Source organism: Telopea speciosissima, chromosome 10 (genome assembly GCF_018873765.1).
Source record: "Telopea speciosissima isolate NSW1024214 ecotype Mountain lineage chromosome 10, Tspe_v1, whole genome shotgun sequence".
In the NCBI taxonomy this organism is placed as follows: Eukaryota; Viridiplantae; Streptophyta; class Magnoliopsida; order Proteales; family Proteaceae; genus Telopea; species Telopea speciosissima.
Window position 1 is genome coordinate 1,197,510 of NC_057925.1, and position 20,175 is coordinate 1,217,684.

The 20,175-nt window shown below is 37.2% G+C and overlaps 2 protein-coding genes across 2 annotated transcripts in view; both read left to right on the forward strand.

The window, feature by feature from the left end:
- The first annotated feature begins 5,844 nt into the window (after positions 1 to 5,844).
- LOC122642382 lies at positions 5,845 to 8,816 on the forward strand. Its single transcript, XM_043835832.1, has 7 exons — positions 5,845 to 6,202; positions 6,428 to 6,514; positions 6,612 to 6,869; positions 7,004 to 7,168; positions 7,281 to 7,334; positions 7,421 to 7,567; positions 8,125 to 8,816. The coding sequence occupies exons 1-7, from the start codon at positions 6,020 to 6,022 to the stop codon at positions 8,500 to 8,502; spliced, it is 1,272 nt and encodes a 423-aa protein (XP_043691767.1). The 5' UTR covers positions 5,845 to 6,019; the 3' UTR covers positions 8,503 to 8,816.
- A 7,869-nt stretch (positions 8,817 to 16,685) lies between these two features.
- Positions 16,686 to 20,175, forward strand: part of LOC122641750 (calpain-type cysteine protease DEK1-like) — a 70,694-nt gene continuing 67,204 nt past the window's right edge. Inside the window, exons 1-2 of the mRNA XM_043835040.1 lie at positions 16,686 to 16,956; positions 19,114 to 19,364. Coding sequence (XP_043690975.1) covers positions 16,832 to 16,956; positions 19,114 to 19,364 — 376 coding nt within the window. The 5' untranslated portion in view covers positions 16,686 to 16,831. The remainder of the gene's footprint in view (positions 16,957 to 19,113; positions 19,365 to 20,175) is intronic.

Consider the following 20,175-nt stretch of genomic DNA (forward strand, 5'->3'; position numbering starts at 1 on the left):
GAGCTGCAGGGGCAAACCCCAGTAGCTAGGAATGATAAACACTGGGATTTCTAGAATTGATTGCTATAACCATTTTATAAATTTTGCAATGTCTTTGGAATTGGGAAGATGCAAGTTCAGTGTAATTGGATGAAAGGTTTCCATAAAGACCAATGCCGGAAGAAAGGCCAAGGAGAAATTTTTAGAGAACACCAACAAGGGCCATGTCAAGCCCCTGCTTCAAACTGGATTATACAACTTCTGAACATTAGTCACCTGCATCCCATTTTTTGTAGAACATGCTGTGATCCATATGAGTATTATTTTTTTGGGAAAAAAAACTCTGTCCGGGAGGGAGGCCTACGCCAGCACGCCCTTGAGTCTATCTCTCTCCTTTCCATATTAAAAGGCACCTCTGCTATTCTTTTTTATCTTTCCAATCTTAAGTTTTTTTATACAAAGGGAGAAAGACTAGAGAGGGAAGACAAGGTGAAGATAGGAGACTCAAACACGAGACTTAAAGAGATCCTGAGCTCCACTGTCATGGCTCCAACCAATTGCTGTAGAAGTTGTCTTCTGATCACAAACCCAAGTTATAGATGTTTGGGAAAAAGCATGTGTTTTTTTTTTAAAAACAAAAAAAAAACTTTGTATAGAATGTAAAATGTTAGTTCTATGTGTTAATACTTGTGTCATGTGGACAGATGACGTGATATTTCATGCCTTAGTATGCACCCTCACATAGTCCTAGATTTTCAAAGTTTTATTTTTCCTTTAATTAGGCTAAAACTTGATATGTGAGAAGGCATAATAAAAGGATGCACACTTGAGTGGACCTAAGACTTTGGCTCCAAACTTAGGATCCAGCTCCTCTTCAAGGAGTTCAGCGCCCAGGAAGTGTCCAAGGGGATATCCAAAGAATGGGTTATGTCGCACACATCCCAGCGCATGCCCAATCAGACATTGGACTGGGTACACAATTTTGCAAATATGATGAAAAGGGAAGTCGTGGATTTAATAATGGAACTGAGCTAGCATGAGTTAATTGCATATTTTTTTCTACTTTTAATTGGTTAGTCCCTCCCCTCAATTTCTTCTTGCTTCTCATATTTTAACCATGAATGACAAAAATATCAGGGGTTAATCCCCAAACTATCCGTACATTAAACAGTCCTAAATTAAGATCCGGTCTCGTTTAATAACAGGATAGTCTAGTTCTGTTTCTTTAAATGGGTATGATCACTCAAATATAAGTATTTTTTACAAGGGATTAAGTTTCATGTCTTGCGATCATACACTAGTACGTCCCTATGTCTTTCTCTCTCCTCTCCTCTCCTCTCCTCTCCTCTATGAAATAACATATCTCACCCTATTGAGGGAGGAGAGAGATAGACACAATGAGGCGTTAGTCTACACTATGCAGTCTATCAATGTTCTTTTTCCCCTTGTATTAAGAAAAAAGTCAAACCAAATAAAAAAGGTTTTATATTTAGGATATAATCTGATTCCCATTCCTTTGACATATAACTGATAACCACTAGATAACCACTAGTTTTTCTTTGTAATTACGATAAAATATCTATTAAGTATTAATTAATTTTAAATAATAAACAAAATGCATCTTAACCGGTCTTATAGTTCAGGTTCCAATCAGTTTCTCTAGAACCATTCGGTCTCATTTAATATTAACTTCACTTCGTTATAATCATCTCATTAGTAACATAAACAGTGGAAGATGAAATGATCGCCCCACCCCTCATGAAAAGCGAAAATCCCACCCCATGATGCTTCTACACGTTCTCTCATTGGCCCCGCGTGCAAAGACCACCCTCCCCATAAAACGCTCTCCCCCGTTCTCCACCCCTTCGGATTCCTTCTCTACCATTGGTCAATTGGGCTTTCCATCCACTTTCGTGGTGGAGTTAAGGGCAATAATTGACGGCGTTACATTACTCGACGCTGACCGTTAAGAAAATCTCCAACGCACGCTTTGGTACTAACGAGTAACCAGTGAGTCTGACGACTGACGTCTCTCTGACTCTCTCCCTCTCTTTCTCTCTCTCTCTCTCTCTCTGTGATGTCTGATCGGTGAACTGAACAGTGTATAGAGCGAGAGGATTTATCATTTATATATGCCCTTCCCTCAAAGTTCAAATCGTCCTAAATGACGAAGATACCCTTAGTCTCATTTCTACCCCTCCTTAAAATTAAGGGTGTGAATCGGTTGGCTCGGTCCGCTTTTGGTCGGGTTGAATTGACTTCAGTATGTAATTAGGTCAATCTGAAAACAAACCTTTAAGAAATTTTTTGATTTTAGTCGGTTTTGATTTCTATCCAGTTTGATCCGGTTGCATATAAGTTATTGTTATCGTTTTGTAATCAAACTATTATTGAGTTTGGTCTGGTTTAGTTTCAAGTTTACATATTAGAAATTTGGTTTTTTTCTGAGTCTTTGGTTTCTTATTGGGTTACTCTATCGATTTAGTCTTGGACTTTTTATCGGCTTTGGTCCATTTTCAGTTTCGATTAGTACATTCAACGATCTGATTTGGTTTCAATTTCTATCGGTTTCATAAAACCCCAACCTGAAATTAAACTGTTGAGAATTCGGTCCATCTAAGCTGAATGGATCGGTTTTATAGGATCAATCGGATTGAATGATTCAGATTGATTCGGGTTCGGGTCGATTCGATTAGAGCAAAAGTAGAGTTAAGACGTACTTGGACCAATTCTGACCGATTCTAATCTGGGATAAAAATCGGTCAAAACCAATCCGAATCCCAATTCCGGAATTTTAAAACCGATGGTTGAATATAAGCGAGCAAACAAAGAACTTGTGCTGTGTGTGGCTGTGCTCTCTTCTGTTAATTGCAATTTTAAATATGAACTTATAATAATCCATTAATGGAGTTAAAAGCTTCTCTACTGTATTTTAATTTCTGAAATCCCCAACTGGAGTGACAGAATCTTTGTCTAAATTAATATTAAAACTTCTGAGTGAAAGGAAATCTACGCTACGTACTGTGCTGATAAGATACGTACCAGCTCATATTTTATTATACATCTGATCTACTTCCATGAGGCTTTTTTCTTGGATTCCCTGAACAACTCCCCTCCCCCCCCGGCCCCAACCCAAAAAAAATTCACATTCTTCAATTTGACACAAAAATTGATGTAAAATATCCTTAATCATAGACCTATAATCGCATTCCTCCATGGTTTTTTGTAAAAGAGATCCAATCAGTCGATCTCGATTCTCCTCTGATCCGGTTCGAGTTGATTCTTTGTGGGAAAACCCTAGATTCTAAGAATATACTAATTTTGGATTCGATTCAAATCAATCTGAATTCTAGATTTCTATTCCAAGTTTTTAAACCCTGATCCCATCATCTGTTTTTTGAGTTAGTCTCCTTTTTGAGTTATGTGGTTCATCCCAATGTTTTGAAGCCTAACCCATCTCAATGATTAGGTTTGTTTTTTAAGGAAAAAAGTTCTCTTTTTTATTTTGGGAAGAGGAACACCAACTGGTGCTATGTGTGAGCGGTCTTTCATGTCGGACTGTGTTTGGACGTAGATACATACCCATACATAGCACCAGTTTTTATGACTCTATGTGATCTGATTATCAATTCTACTGGACAACAAAATTCACTCAACTAGTTCTAATCTCACTTTTCAAAACAATAAAAACTACCAAAATATATAAGTGATTAATAATAAAGAGGTTTGTTCCACTTGTTATGTTGACAATGTCTTTTTAGCAATTTTTGTGTTCTTTTAGGAAAACAACATAAAATGAAATTCTTCATGTGAAAAATATTATAGAGTTTATACAAAAAAAGTTCCTTACATATACACATCGAAGCATTACTTTATCAGATGGTTTGATCATTTCAATCGTTGAATAGATGAAAAAATCATTAGTAGGTTATATGTTAAATTTTGCTGTCACAGTGCTTATGGCATAACCCAAGTAAACCTTTGAGCGATTAATAACTCTTTTTTTTTCATTCTTTTATTTTTGTATTTTCAAAATCGTGCAAATAACAAAAGGGGGATGTAGATACTACTTGTCATAATTAATTTGAAAATGTTTAAAAGGGAAAAGCTGGGCACACCACCAGTTGCCCAAAGTGTCTCATCCTTTCTCCACCCCCTTTGGAAATGACCCCTTTGTCCTCTTATGCCCAGTCCCTATGATTAGTGCATGCCGCTAGTTTAATAAAACTTGACAGCATGCCCAACTCTCTCCTATATTTAAAATTTTATCCTTTTTGGCAAAGTGTATATTAATATTCAGTATTCATCATCTTTTCTAGTAGCAATTAATTTGACAATTCATGTTCTTCTCCACCATTTCCATTTCAATCCAAATTTCACCTTCAATTTAGATCATCTTCAACCTTCCTCTAACTTTTTTATCATTCTATTTCATAGATAAGAAGGTTATGTCGCTTTTTATTTTTTTAAAAACTTGTATTGTTGATACAATCATAAATACTAATAGAATGAATAAAACATAATATAACCAATAGTATAATATGCATTACAAAATGGAATTCTCTATACCTACTTACATATGACAAAAGCTTCTTTATTCTCTTTATAATAAAACATGTCTTATACCCAAAAAATCGCAAACTATAAATTAACTTCATAACAGGACAATTGAATAAAAAGAAAGATCAGTTGGAGGCTAAGATTGAAAAATAATATCAACATAGTAATATAAATTTTGAAGAGACTACTTAGAACTTTAGGGAAAATGGAAATCAACTACTACAAGGTTCAAGAGTTTGGAATCTGTCGTCATCAATTTTGATCTGAAATCAATTGAATCAATTAAGAAAATCATAAAAAGGGCTATAAATCACCCTAAAATCCAAATTACAAATTTCGAATTGATCAGTTTTGATTCCTTGAATAGTGATTAAACGATAATTTAAATAAAGATAAAAATTGTTGACAATGTCAACTTAAAAATGAAATTGTACTCTTTCATATATCACTGTTTATGTGAAAGAGTGATATATCATAAATGCCCTTCCATTATAAATGAGACTTTATCTTTGACCAATTATTATTAAATGTTGGTTTTTTTGGGGGGTAAGATTATTAAATGTTGGATTTAAAGAATAAATAATAATTATTATTAATTTTCCCTTATAAAAACTAGTTTAGTCATTAATGGAGGTACATTACGGAAAGGGTAGTTGACGTATATCAAGGACTCATGGGATGTGTTTGGATAGTACAATAAACCAAACGAAGAAAAAATAAGAATAAAATAAGGAAAGTGACCGATGGGGTTCACGTGTTAGACAGGGACTTTTTCGTAACATAACATGCTTGTCATTTCAAATGGAAAGGGGCAAAATGGGTAAAGAGGAGAATAAGCTCGAGGGCCGACGAGAGCCTTTCCAAAACGACAAACCACTGTGTGCTCATCTCAATCCACTCGTTTCCCCACTCTCTTTTCCTTTCCATTTTCTTTGTTTTATGATTTTTGTGTTCTCTTTTAACCATTCTCTCTCCGATTCTCTCGTCTCGTGTGAAATGGAAATAAAGGCGAGAAAGTAGGGATGAATTTTTATCACAGAGAAGAGTGAGTGAGTGGAGAGGAGTGGAAAGCAGAGCGTCGGCGGTTTCATTGTTATTTTTTTTGTCGAAACGAAACCCACACAGGACACAACACAACCCTTTCTTATTCAAGAAAGAGACAGACTGTGATAATCAAAGAAGTGGAGGTGCGTAGGATAAGCAGTAGAGCCCAGGTAGTGAGTGGGAAGTGGGTTCTTCTTTTCTGCAGATTATTTTGTGGAGTGACTGAAAGAGGGTGCGTAGGATAAGCAGCAGATGAGTGGGTTGTGATTGCTTCAGTTTTTTTTTTTCTCGGGTGGGGAAGGACTGAAATATTGCTCGCCTACCCATGAATCCATGATGGTGCTTAGGTAACTTTAGGCCTCGAACCTACTCCTCTGTTTGTTGGTGTGAAGATAGAGGGTGTAGACTTGTAGTTAGTGTTTCCTAGGCTTACACCATGGTAGTGCGGGTTAGCAGCGAGAGCAGAAGGGAGAGAGTAGGAAGAATGTTACTCTTCCTTTACTTGATGGCCTTGATCCCATTCTCATCCGCTGCTTCTGGGATGCGCATTTCCCGTCAAAAGTTGGAAGTGCAGAAGCACTTGAAACGCCTCAACAAGCCCGCCGTTAAGAGCATCAAGGTTCTCTCTCTCTTTCTCTCTCTGTAATATAGCCATTTTTTATTTTTTTCAATCAGTCGATCTATTCTTCTTTTTCATACTTTTTGGTGGGATTGTTTTTCAGTGAGCCTTTTTTCTCTTCTTCCTTTTAATGTTTTGTTAATTAGAAAATTCTTTTTACATATGAGTGATGAATGATTATTATTATTTTCCTTACAATGTAAAATTTGTTTTCCACTATGATAGAGCCCAGATGGAGATATCATCGATTGTGTCCATATTGCTCATCAACCCGCTTTTGATCATCCTTTTCTGCAAAATCACACAATTCAGGTTCGATTTTCTGCTCTCACCTTCTGGCTTTGGTTGCATACCTCTGGAGTTTGAATCTAGTGGCATTTATCTATTTTCTTTTTTCCTGGTTTTTCAGATGAGACCTAGCTTTCATCCAGAAGGGCTTTTCGATGAAAACAAGGCCACTACAAAGGCCAAACAAAGTTCAAACTCTAAGACCCAGCTATGGCACATAAATGGAAGATGCCCAGAAGGAACCATACCCATCAGAAGAACAAAGAAAGATGACATTCTCAGAGCAAGCTCAGTCAAAAGGTTTGGAAGGAAGAAGCACAGAGCCATCCCCCAGCCCAGGTCAGGGGATCCTGACCTGATTAATGAAAGTGGTCATCAGGTAAAGAGAGGATGAAGAGTTGGGCAAAGAAAAAATAATTAAGGCAAACGAGCTTTTTCATCTACTTTCTTCCTTTTTCTGTGTCTATTCTTAATAACACCTCTCTTTTTGTTAATTTTTTTTGGAGTGACTAGCATGCGATAGCCTATGTTGAAGGAGACAAGTATTATGGAGCAAAGGCAACCATAAACGTTTGGGAACCCAAGATACAGCAGCCCAACGAGTTCAGCTTGTCTCAGATCTGGATCTTGGGAGGTTCTTTTGGTCAAGATCTCAACAGCATTGAAGCTGGTTGGCAGGTATATTATTTCTGTATAATTGTCAAGAATTATCTGCACTCTAAAAAGGGTTTAAGAAACCTCTTTTTGGTTCTCAGTTGGTTGATTTTTCTTCTTTATTTACAAAATACAGGTTAGCCCAGATCTCTACGGAGACAACAACACGAGACTCTTCACCTACTGGACTGTATGTCTTCATTTCCTCTATCACTTTTATGTGTTCTATTATCTTCTTCTTTTAGCTCACATTGCTTCTAATCTCTCTGGGTTCAGAGTGATGCTTATCAGGCCACAGGTTGCTACAATCTTCTCTGCTCTGGCTTTATTCAGATCAACAGTGAAATATCGATGGGTGCAAGCATCTTTCCTGTATCTGGCTATCATGGTTCCCAATATGACATCAGTATACTTGTCTGGAAGGTAAAAAACCATAGAATCCAACTGCTCAAGATTAACTCTTGAAAGAAATAAGATTCAAGAGTAAAGTAAAACAAAATGCAAGGACCCACATTAAATTTTTAAGGGGCTCTGTAAAAAAATTATTGCAGAAAAGCTGCAGGGAATCTCTGACTTTTGTTCATGCATGCTTTGGTTCTTTTGTTTGATTTGTTAAATATAATTAAGGTATAGGTTTGCTGGTCTGGCAGTCCACATAACCAAGCCTGGTTGGATGCCTTCTTTTGCCATGTGGCAGAGTGGGTTGAAATTTTGTGGTAGATCTTGGGGTCACTGCTCACATGTCAAGTTTCTGGCCCAAACAGAGTTGGTTATGTGGCAAAACAGATTTGGAAGGTGGCTGATTCTAGGGTTTTGGGACCTTCTGATTGGATCTGAATTGGCAGGGACTGATTTGTCCCGGTGCCGAGTTTAAAATCCTTGCCACGGTCAGGTGCATGGATATACATGGGAGGGTATCCAACTGTAATAATTTGTGCCTTAAATGTGTAAGTTGATTTAATTCTGTTATGGCAATGTAGGACCCAAAACAAGGGAACTGGTGGATGCAATTTGGGAATGACTATGTATTAGGTTACTGGCCTTCCTTCCTCTTCTCATACTTGGCTGATAGTGCATCCATGATTGAGTGGGGAGGAGAGGTTGTAAACTCAGAACCAGATGGTGAGCATACATCAACTCAGATGGGCAGTGGCCATTTCCCTGAAGAAGGCTTTGGTAAGTCAAGTTATTTCAGGAATATTCAGGTTGTTGATGGATCCAATAATTTGAAAGCTCCTAAAGGGATTGGAACCTTCACTGAGAAATCCAACTGCTATGATGTTCAAAATGGCAACAATGGTGATTGGGGTCACTACTTCTACTTTGGTGGTCCTGGGAAAAACCCCAATTGCCCATGAAGGATGACTCCAAGGCCTCTCTCTCTCTCTCTCTCTCTCTCTCAACCCCCATGTAATATTCGATGTAACTTAATCATACACCCTTCTACCTCTTAGGTTAGATCAGTAACATGTTAATCTTTCCTTTTGCTTTGTATTGGGAAGTTTTGACTCTTAGTTTCCAATCGCCCATAAGAAGTTATGGAGCGTGGGTCAAGTTTCTTAAGCCAAGGAGGAACAGGCCTTTGTCTCTTAGTCTTTTAGTCTTCTTTGTATGTGTTTCCTTCTCTCTGTGGAGTGGTTTGTTAATGGATGAATGAGATTTTGATGCTAAACTGAGATGATGTAAATCTAAGACACAGATTCTAACTTCTGGAAAAAAAGGATAAATGCCTTTTGCGAGCATTTCAACTCCACTAACCCTTCTTTTCTAAATGTTGGATGCTCATATTTTTTGTTTGGGAGGTTGTAAAGTGGATTCTTATTTCATTAGAATGGGCTCAAAAAGTTCCAAGCAGTACCGGGTCTTCTTTCAGACTTTCACCATGGTGAAGAGAGAATCACTTAATACGTGGGTTTTGGTAATTGGATGTTGAAAATTGAAATTGTTCCAAGTATATTTTGTACTTCCTTATAATATGAGACGTAATAATGACACCTTAATTGCTGGATTCTTTTCACCCACGGCGAAGAAACTGTCACAGTTTAATATGTTTAATGCTTCGTCAACCTACATTTAGTATGCATTCTTAGAATGCATTATAGGTTGATAATGCATTTCAATAAATCACACCAAATGCAGCTTTACTCTTTCACCTCTGTGATCTTAAAAGATCTTGATTCACTATTTATTAAAGGATCAAGTTTCCTTCCACCCACAGTGAATAGGATCCCATTCACTGGGGTGCGAGGGTGGGAATGGGTATAGGGAGGGTATTTTGGAATATAATAAACCCTAGGAGGGGTTTGTGAACCCTAGGATGGTGGGTGATCCGTCTTCTATGGGTGGAGGAAAATTTTGTCCTTTATTTAACCTATATGTTTCATTTTATTCATATATGTATCATCTTATTATCTCAATCAAAGTACTTTGCGGGCTTGGCAAACACCCCCCCCCCAAGATCTCAACTCTAAATTGAGCAATTGGAATTGAATAGTGAACTTTTTGAAATTAAGTCTGTGTTTGGTATGTATTTCAATAAAACATACCAAATGTAGCATAGGTATTCCTTAGAATGTGGAATTTAACTTGGGCTATTTTTGGTGTGCATTATTGGAATAGATTTTAGGCCTATAACACATGGGAGAGGTTTCTTGAAAGCCAGCATGGTCCATGCACCAGTGCGGGGTCAATGGGAGCATCAACAAGGATGAGATTTTCACCTTTTATGGGGGTCCAAAATAGTCATTTTGCGTCCCTCTGTGTCTTGGTGCATGATCACGTTGTCTTTCAGAGTTCTTTTTCCCATAACATATGATGAAATCTGATTCTTCTTTATTTTCTCGTTTAAGAATGTGTTCTAAACCCAGAGTTTCAAGAATGCATAACAAACACACCCTTGATGCCATAGGTGTTTTGGTTAAATCATGGATCCTATTTGGGAATGTGGTTCAACTTCCCCATTTAGAGGTCCGTTTAGGTAAGTTCATGCAAATATACACAAATTTTGGTATATGGGGAACTGGGAAGTGGTTGAATGTGAAACGTTCACCAAAATTTGTGTATGTCTACATGAACTAACAATATTTTCCATTCGAGGAAAATGGTTTCTTTAATCTTGTGGTAGGAAACTCTACTGCATTTTTTGTTTTTTTTTTTTTTTTTGTCATTTTTATTGATGACATACAAATGACAAAAACAGGACCGAGCCCAGACCACTCTGAGCTCGGTAAGGCCTGGCCTAGGCTTTGATATCCCAGCATGACCTCTAGCTAGGCCTGGGCTGAGGCCTGGGTGCCCCACTCTGGGCCTGAATTTTCAAAAACACATCTCAGACTGGCCTTGGCCGGCCCTGTTGCACACTTAATTGCAGCCATCCCAACCCAGTAGCAGGGCTGAACCAATTTTCGACAGTATCATGCAATACACAGTTTGTGTGGAAATGGTGTTACCACCCTCTCCAAGTAGAAAAGTTTTTGGGTCGGCAGAATAGAGATGGGACATCGCGGTTTTGAGCAATAGATCACAAAAATGGAATCAACTCCCCCTCCCCCATTAGACGAAGTACCGAAATATCCTCAAAATGATGATTTATATCCTTCCAATGTTCGTCTAGACAAGCAAATCTTTCCCAAAAAGAAACAACAACAAAACCAATAGTACATGAGAATTATTCTAATGTTAAGATGGAATTTCGGACATTTAACTCTTACATCACGAATTCAATGCCCACCAAATCAGTTTTTGGAGACCTACCTCCCATTGATAGAATCTGTAAGCTAGCTGCCAACTAAAACTATAACTACAAGAAATTTACTACACATACAACTTTTTTTTTTTATTTTTTAGTTCAAGGTCACCACAAGGAGGCAAGGAGAAGACCCATGGGTCCACAAGAGGCCAAAGGGCCACACTTCTTGGAAAACGAATGATAAAACACAAAATCACCTCACCAATTAGAAGCTACCACGTGGCCAACCTGAGGTCAATCCAAGAACCGAACTGAGCTGAGCAGGAAATCGGGCCGACCCGGTCTCCAATAGGTCACATTACAGAGCCGAGCTCATACAAGTTAGTCGGGGCTGAGGCCGAGCTCGCATAAATCAGCCATAAACTCCTGACTGAGCATACACAGGACAGGCTAGGCCGAGGTGATTGCCGAGACTGACCTACTAGGCCGACCTCCGAGGTCGAGCCCTCCACCAAGGTCATCATAATGACACATCGGGAATTACGGAGCCACGTCAGTACATCCCAAGAATCACGGGATAAGGATCGAGCCACAATCCCAACGCGATACGAAGTCACGCCAAGTATGGACTCTTACCTTAACAAAAGTCCGACCTCGAAAATGACTCTCCACTCTGCTCTACGCGAGAGAGCCTTCCAAAAGAAGAACTCCTACCATACTAGGACTCTCCCAACCGCCTCATCTCATCTACACTCTATAAATACCCAGGTTTGGAGCACAATTCCACATCTCACTTTTACTAAGCTGTTACGCTGTTGCACTGGAGACCTGACTTGAGCGTCAGAAATTCCTAGGCCGGAGCCACACCGGCTCTCTTGCGCTCACTCAATTTTTTGCAGGCTCATCCGTGGGCGAACCGGACGACGGAGGTTTTCACACGCAACAGCGAGTAATAGTGGTGCATATGCCAAGCGCCTATGGTGCAATTTCAGAAGAGTCGACCACTGACCAAACTCTCGGACATGCTCAACTAAGCAATGTCAAACCACCCCTACAATCATGGGAGTTAAAACTCCCGCAATAATCCAATCATACACTTATTGCAATTGGAAATTTTGAAATAATACTGGGAATTGACTTGAATACCATTCATTGACATAGGTTTTAATATTTCATGGATACCTATCTAAAGTTAAAGGGAAGTTAACTTAATCGAAGCAATTGGGTGTCCCTTTTCAATTAGTAAAGTATTGTTTACCACTAAAAGGTAAGAATACAGTAGAAACATTGTATGATTAATTTTTTGGTTGTTTGTTTTTTGTTACATCAGCAAGTTGTTAAAAAAAAATGTTATCTGAATGAGTTATTCATAGAGTCAAATTTGGATTTTATGGGTTGAAATGATGTGATGAAACATACCTATAGACCATAGTCTTCCGTGATTGTGAGCAATCAAGAAAATATTGTTACCTATGATGAACCTTGTTTAATAGCTAGCGAAACTATAGGAAGATTTGATTTGTAGGATCCTCTTGTCAACTCTTCTCATGACTTATTTAAGCACGATTGAAAGACAATGTAAGCATGATATTCCAAAATCCTAGATAGGATAAGAGTGGGTACTCCTATTTGATCACGAGCGAAAATGGTTTTAAAAAAATGTCAAATATGATTCAACAAAGTTAGGAAGAGATTCTCTCTAATTATAAAGGAACTGAGATAAATAAAATATAGGCGAAAGGTTATATGAATGGTCGTGCATGGTACATAATCATACATATAACCGTGCAATGAAGGCAATGCAAAGGTCAAAAGTGACCAAAATCCCCATTTCCCCCCCCCCCACCCTGTTTAAAGAAGCTTTCGATCGCCATATGTGACTGTGCATGAACCTGTCTTCTTCTAAAATATGTGTAGAATAAAACATTGACGAGTTTTAAGAATCTAACTATCCTTGTATAGAATAATAGAACTAGAAATCCAATGGTCCCCCAGTTAACACTTAGATATTATTGGACTCTACAAATTTGTCAATTGAGTAAAGAGGTCTACCAAATAATGTGTCACTGATGGTGAGGTTGACCCATGTTTTGTCATGTGTCCCATAAAGTCAATAGAGTCAGCCAAGAAGCCACCTTGAGTTATATGCCTTCTTTCCCACAAAGATAGGTACCTAGGCGTGCTCACCCATTAGCTCAGACGCTTGTGTAGAGACCATGCGATCAAGTAGAGATCTCCTATCCTTAAAATATCTATTTTTTTATTTACACTCACTTACCACAAGAAATGGATCAGCATTGAAAAAAAAAAAGTTAAAAATAGTGGAGTGTTAATAAAAATGTATTTTTTTCTTTCTTTCTCTCTCCCCTCACCCCTACAACTCTTTCTCGCTTCTACCCTCGCCCTCTCCAGCTCTCCCTCTCCCTTTCCAAACAAAGTCATTCTCTACGCCAAGATACATAAGAAGGTATCAGGTTCTAAATACACCTATAAAGCTATCATTCAGGTACTTCCTTCATAAAAAATGGTTTAACTAAATATTTGAATTCTATCTACTAAGTGGCATAATCCATATGCACCTAAATTTAATATTATTCATGACTTTACTAATTAAAATACTTATCTAAAGTTTAATAAGGGAAGTTAGTACAACCAATTAGGTATCCATTTTTATTAATGAAGTATTGTTGTACCACCAAAAGGTAGGATATAGTAGTAACATTTATAGGGTTTTTTTACTATTACACTGAACACATTGGACAATGACGAGTATGTATGGAAATGGCAAACCACACTACACTATTTGGTTGTACATATAGGTAAGTGAAATCACTTTTGAAAAGAAAAAAGAAAAAAGAATCTTTGTAATTATGATAATATAACATACTAAAAACTCTTACCATATTTAATAAAGTAAATATATTTTTCAAATGTAAATTTTATTTACTTTTCATATCAATAGATTTTGATTGCAAAATAAATTGAAATTTTATAATCAAATTTAATATGTTATGGAGTCATTTACATACACCATATGATTTAATTTCCCTTCTCCTTATTTCTCTTGCAACCAAATAAATTCGCAGAAGTAAAATAAGCCCGAAAATTTCACTAGTGAAAAATAGGCTTCAATGAGGGAGGGATTAGGATTGGGTAGAAGAAAAAATTTCCTTCCTACCCACGTTATGTTATAGGGGCAAAACATGTAAGATTACAATTTTCTTTTGTAACCTATTTGGTTACATACAAAAAGTAGCACCCTTAACTAAAAACTTAAAATGATGAAAGATAGTAATGTTTAATAATGAGTGCAAAATGAGAATAAAATGGTAGTTATGATTCACCATGAGCGGGTTGGGGATTCAATTAATACAATTATGAAAGTGGAATGATAATGTTTGGGTGCTAGTAATGTATATAAAGAAAAGGATCTAAGAAGATGACAATTTGACAAAATGAGGCATGGGATTGGACTTTATGGAATTGGAGTTAGGATCATCTCATAGAATAAGGTCTATGCATCTTTCTTAGTTTATATAAATTGATCCTCTTTTCTCGACTCTTGACTCTAATAAGAATCCAACAAACCACAAAACTAGATGGGCTTGTTGGCTTGGATCAATGTCTCAAAGGCTTAAAAAGCTTAAGGGAGATGATTCCTCACTCGGAGGGAATTTGCATGCTCATACCAATGGTGGTATGGAAAATGGCATCATTTATATGGGGCGCATATGATTAGGGCAAAAGAAATGAATTAATAAAGAATCTCACGTGAGAGAGAAAATCTCTTGCATTGTGGGTAATTATTTTCTTAAAATTTAATGATAAAAGGTTTTGTACATATCACGCACATGGCGTTTGGATGAGAACAATAGGGGTCAAAATGACTAAAATCCCTCCCCCTATTTTACAAATCGTTGATGCCTCTTGCGTGACCGTGCATAAATACCGTCACCAAACTTAATTTACTTGGACTTTGCTGAGAATAATAGATTTATTAATTAATATGTCGATCTGGAAAAAAAAAAAAAGTGAAATATAAAAACTAGATAAACTTCAAAGCATACACTTAAAGCGTAAAATAAAATTTATGCAAGAGGTGAATTATTTAAGGGTGAGCGATAGGCATGCCGCTCTCTTTCCTCAATATACCGGCATGCACCAATAAAGAGTGTAGGATGAATTCGGCAAGGACGTCATCTCACACAATTTGTCTGCCCCTCAAGAGGGAATTGAGGAAATTGACAGGCATGCAAATTGAAGTGATATTTTTTCCATCTCACAAGAGATGGGAAGAGAGACAGATACATGGCTGGGCAGCCTAGCAACATGCACAACCTTTTTCCCATTTTTTTAATCCACATATTATTTCGATTGACTCGTCGTTAGCTCATTATGTTAATTTTTTTCCATTTTTTTAATCCACATATTATTTCGATTGACTCATTATCATCTCATTATGTTAAGTCAAGTTAGTGGGGTAGTTGAATAAAAAATTCTATAACTTTGGACTCAAGTCAACGAGCATTAAAATAAAGCCATTGGCGGCTTATTTTAAGCATAGTTGGAAAACCAAATTTTGAATTGGGCGAGTTACCTAAGTAGAGTAAAAAAAAATTGGTACAGAGTCATGAAAACTGAATCAGACTTGCCCATGTTTAAGAAATGACCAAACATGTTCCAAGTCAATCCTAGTTTCTATTGACTCAGTGTTTTTGCCTGAGTCATGTGAAACTCACTGAGTTTGTCCTTGTGTTTTTTGAAATGAATCATACATTGTTTATAGAACATAAGTTTGGTTTACAAATAAATAAACCCCTAGAGTTTTTTGTTTGTTGTCTTCAATGTTAGTCTTTTTTTTTGGCATTGTAAAGCATCCATAACCACAATCCCTCTTCACTCGGAGAAGGAGAATAATAAAGATACTTAAAAAATAAGAAAAAAACACATGACTCGCCTGACTCACTAAATTTAGAAAAAGGACAAGTTTTACAACCATAATTTTAAGAAAAAATTACATAGGCATTTTAAATATATTTCTTAAATTTACTCATACTTGACAAATGACCTTAACTATCTCTTCTAGTCTTAAATTTCTACTTATCAACTTGAATTTATTAAAGTTACAAATTTCTTTATGCTCTTCGGGGCCCACTAACACTATATCTCCTATTTTGACCATGTGTACCGTATATGAATGGTATAATTTTCTAATCCCTTATTGGTTTAGTGTCCAGATTCTTTCTTACACTTTAGCAAAAAATTAATTTTCTTGCACCAAAACTAGTTTTTGTTTTTTGGGTAATTAGTTCTCGAACACAATTAAAAATTGACCCAAACTTACAAATAATAAATAAAATGCTAACGATTATACTATTTAAGACATAAAATATGTCAGACATTAATACACATTCTTGTCATTCCGCGTTTCCATTTTCTAGTGAGATTTCCTATGTTTTCCCCCCATTTTTTATAATGTTTTTGAGGTTTTTTCTTATATCTTTTTTTAATCTTACAAGCACACAGACAAAATATTCTCTCTCTCCTTCAGTTTCGGACTTTCAGTGCGACACTCCTTATGTAGGGTTTCAGACGAAGCGCTCTCTGTTCTTCGTCTAAAGATTCAGATGAGCAGCAGAAGATAAATCAAAACTGCTAAATTTGTAACGGAACCCTAAATTTGACTGACTTTCAATGTCCGTTTACTGATATTTTTTATCCTCAGCGTCAGTTCTCAGTAACAGCTGAAACCGCTGGTTTCAAAATTTATATTCATCACCTCTTTCCCTTGCAATGGTCGATGGTTTGAATAGGTGCCTCTGAAGTAGACTTGGGGGAGGCTACAAATTAGTCTCTTTATTTCTCCTCCGGAACTCCTCTAGGGTTGGGTTATAATCTTCGTGAAGTTCTTTTTTTTGGGTTTACTATTGGTTTGCCCTTATTGTCTATATGACTTGAGTTTGGAGTGAGACAAGAGAGAGAGAAAGGGGGGCAGAGCCATGGAGGGAGACGGGCATCAGGTTCTGATATCGTGCGTTGTTTCTGGGACGCTTTTCTCCGTTCTGAGTTCACTTTCCTTTTCCATATTATGGGCAGTAAATTGGAGACCCTGGCGGATTTACAGGTATGCTTCACATTCTTTGTTTGGCTTAATGTCAACTCAATGGGAGTGTTTGATTGCATAATGTTTTGAATTTATGCTTAGATTGTCTGGTTGTCAAACATTTGCTGGTAATCATTTATGCCCTTCTTTCCAGGTTTAGTTCAACTGTTGGTTGAATGTGTAATGACTAGACAAATCACTGCCGTATTCTCATAACCGCAAATTGATGTGGAATTGCCACATTCCACCTCATGATGCTATGAGATATCATTGTGTGGTTTTTGGTCAATTGTAAAAGAGTAACATTTAATTTTGGATTTTGCTCACCTCAGTCCCTCTGCTCAAATGTCATGGCTTTGATGCATCTACTTGAAGTGGCCTCCGACAATCTTAGTGTTCCTAAGTTTATTAAAGCACGTACAACTGTTGAAACAATCCATGCATATGTAATTCACATTTGCATAAGCTGCATTTATTGGTTCTTCGATTGAGAAAAAGTAGATACATTTGAATTGGATTCATTTAACTGTTACTTATAGGATAGTTATCCTGTGTAATCCAAGTAAAGTGCATTGAGTTTGGGCCTCAAGAGTAGATGGAAATATTATTATGGATAAGGTATGCTTATCCGACCAGAGTTATTTATTTAGACCAAGTATTGGTTCTGCAAAGTACAATGGAAGTCAATACTTTTCTTTATTTGCATGGCAAAGATGATCCCTTTTTTGGGGTTATGGGTTCGAAACAGAGTATATATTGATACTTGATACTGCCGCCTCTCTAAGTTTGGTGATGTGCTTTGCTGAGAGATGGATAGGTTGTCCTCGAACAAGTTCATTGGTTATATGTAGATAGGAAAGTTTCTTAACTTAGACGTTTGCTAGCATAATTGTTTTTAATAATCATCTAACGATTTGGCACCATCTTTCTTAATGGTTGATCCTTCTTGTCGTACTCCATTGTACTCCTGTCTATATGTTGTGGAAAATTCCAATTCAAGGGTAAAAAAGGGATCTCGAGATGCCTAGGAGAAAATAAAAAAAAGGGGGAAATTTCTTTGTTGTGCTATTCCTCTTTCTCTTAGATGGGGATAGAGTGTGATCTATCATGAATAGGAGAAAAATACTTGTGAAACCTTACCTCTAGTTTATTTACATTTTCAAAAGTTGGGCCAGATTATCTGAACCTTTTTTTTTTTTTTTGCTTTAGTTCATCCAAGTCTGGCGTGAGCAAAATTTTGGTAGCAGTGACTATTGCTAGAGATGGAGTTTTTCAATTTCTTATTCTACTAGGGATCTGCGGAACCTGGGGATGATGGGACTGCTTAATTCTATCACTTAATCTGTATTTGTGTTTTCTTGCTTTCTTTAATTGTTGTTGGCCTCCTTTCCTGAATGTATACATTTTACAATGAAACATTATGTTGGTACCGGCCAAATAAAGGGAGGGAATTAGGAGGTCGATGGTTACAAATATTTAATTCTTTTATTCATTTTTTTTCACACTTTTTATGAGAATCTTTTGTCCTTTATCTTCAATCCATCTCCTGCGCTGATTTTGCTCGGTTCTATTTTTCTGAACTGGTATCAGTTATGGCCTCTAGTATTAATGGTATATCAGTTATTTCTATTATAGTAAGGGGCCATTGCTTGGAGCAATGATGAAAGGTTCAGGCTGCCAGGGCAAAAGCCTGGATTCGAGTCTTAAGAGCGGCCACTTTGTGCAAGAATACCGAAGGTTAGGACCATCTTCAAATTCACCCCTTCCATGACTCCATATAAGTGGGACCAGAACTCGGTAATGGCCCTATTTGTTATTTCTATCTTTGTATAGCCTGCAGTGAAATCCTTTGATATTGTAAAAGTGTAGAGAAAATATCTCTATACGTGCCCTGAAGTTGTTAAATTGCTGCAATTAGTCGTACTATAAGTTGTTCTAGAAATTTGAAGTGACATGTTTGTTCCTGTCAATTTTTTTTGGGTCTGTTCTACCTTTCTGCAGGATAGCATTCTTTTCTTTTTTTACCTGATAACTGGGGGTCTTCTATGTTCCGCTTTTCAGTACTTAATTTATATGCTTTACTATTCTTTCCATTTTATTGTTGTATAGCCTACAATGGAATTGCATGCTTCTTCATGTTACTAATTGATTGTTTTCATTTTCTCTCTGTATTATCAGCTGGATCTTTGCCAGAAAATGGCCAGATATTATACAAGGACCTCAGTTGGGTGTAATTTGTGGCTTTTTGTATCTGTCTGCATGGATGGTTGTTCTTTCTCCAATTGTGGTGCTTGTCATTTGGGGGAGCTGGTTGATTGCTCTATTAGGTCGCAATATTGTTGGACTGGCCGTGATAATGGCTGGCACTGCTCTTCTATTGGCCTTTTATGCCATTATGCTTTGGTGGAGAACACAATGGCAAAGTTCAAGTATGTACCGTCTTGGCCTTCTTTGGTTAAGAAAATGTCATAAATGCTTCCAGGGTTGTCCAAAACACTAACTGAAACAATCTTTTTGATTTTTAGGGAAGGGTTAACTTGTTATCACCATGTTGGTGACTGTTGACTTTTGTAACTATGCATCATTTCCACCATGTGTCAACTCAGATGGGGCTGAAATTATGTGGATGAGAAGATACCATGGTCCTCCGTTCACATGTCAATTTCCAGCCCAATCAGAGTTGTCCATATTGCAGAACAAACCATTAAAATTAAGGACTATTGACTACAAAGAGGGTGCATGGACACCCATGAGAGGATATGCCATTACATGGAAGGAGAAATGATTGAATTTGAGGCTGAAATTTGACATGTGGCTTAGCCAGACCATTTCCTAGATATCCAAGGGTAGATTTGCTTCATCACTCTTCCATGTGGCAGAATGAGAGCCATGGTTACAATGCATTTGTCATCACACATGGGAGCTTCAATATTTTCCTTGTAGGGAATGGAGTGGTTCACCATTACTTATTTGTCCAACTTCCCTTCCCCTCCTCCCCCCTCCCCCCACCCACAAAAAAAAAAGAAAAAAAGAAAAAAGAAAAATGGACATAAATATATTGATAAACTACTGGCAAGGTAGGTATGCACTAATTGATTCCCTACATCAACAAATATGACCAAATTCTATTAATGAGGCCTTGGATTGTCAAATCAACTGACAATTGTTGCCTAAGCAGCATTTAACAGGGCCTAGGTTAAATAAGGTGAAAATCCTAGTGGGCATTTGCAACTCAGAACC

Coding starts and splice junctions, on each gene's coding strand:
- LOC122642382 (XM_043835832.1), top strand. CDS start 6,020: ATGGTAGTGCGGGTTAGCAGCGAGAGCAGAAGGGAGAGAGTAGGAAGA. Junction 6,870..7,003: donor TTAATGAAAGTGGTCATCAG/GTAAAGAGAGGA, acceptor TGGAGTGACTAG/CATGCGATAGCCTATGTTGA. Junction 7,568..8,124: donor TCAGTATACTTGTCTGGAAG/GTAAAAAACCAT, acceptor ATGGCAATGTAG/GACCCAAAACAAGGGAACTG.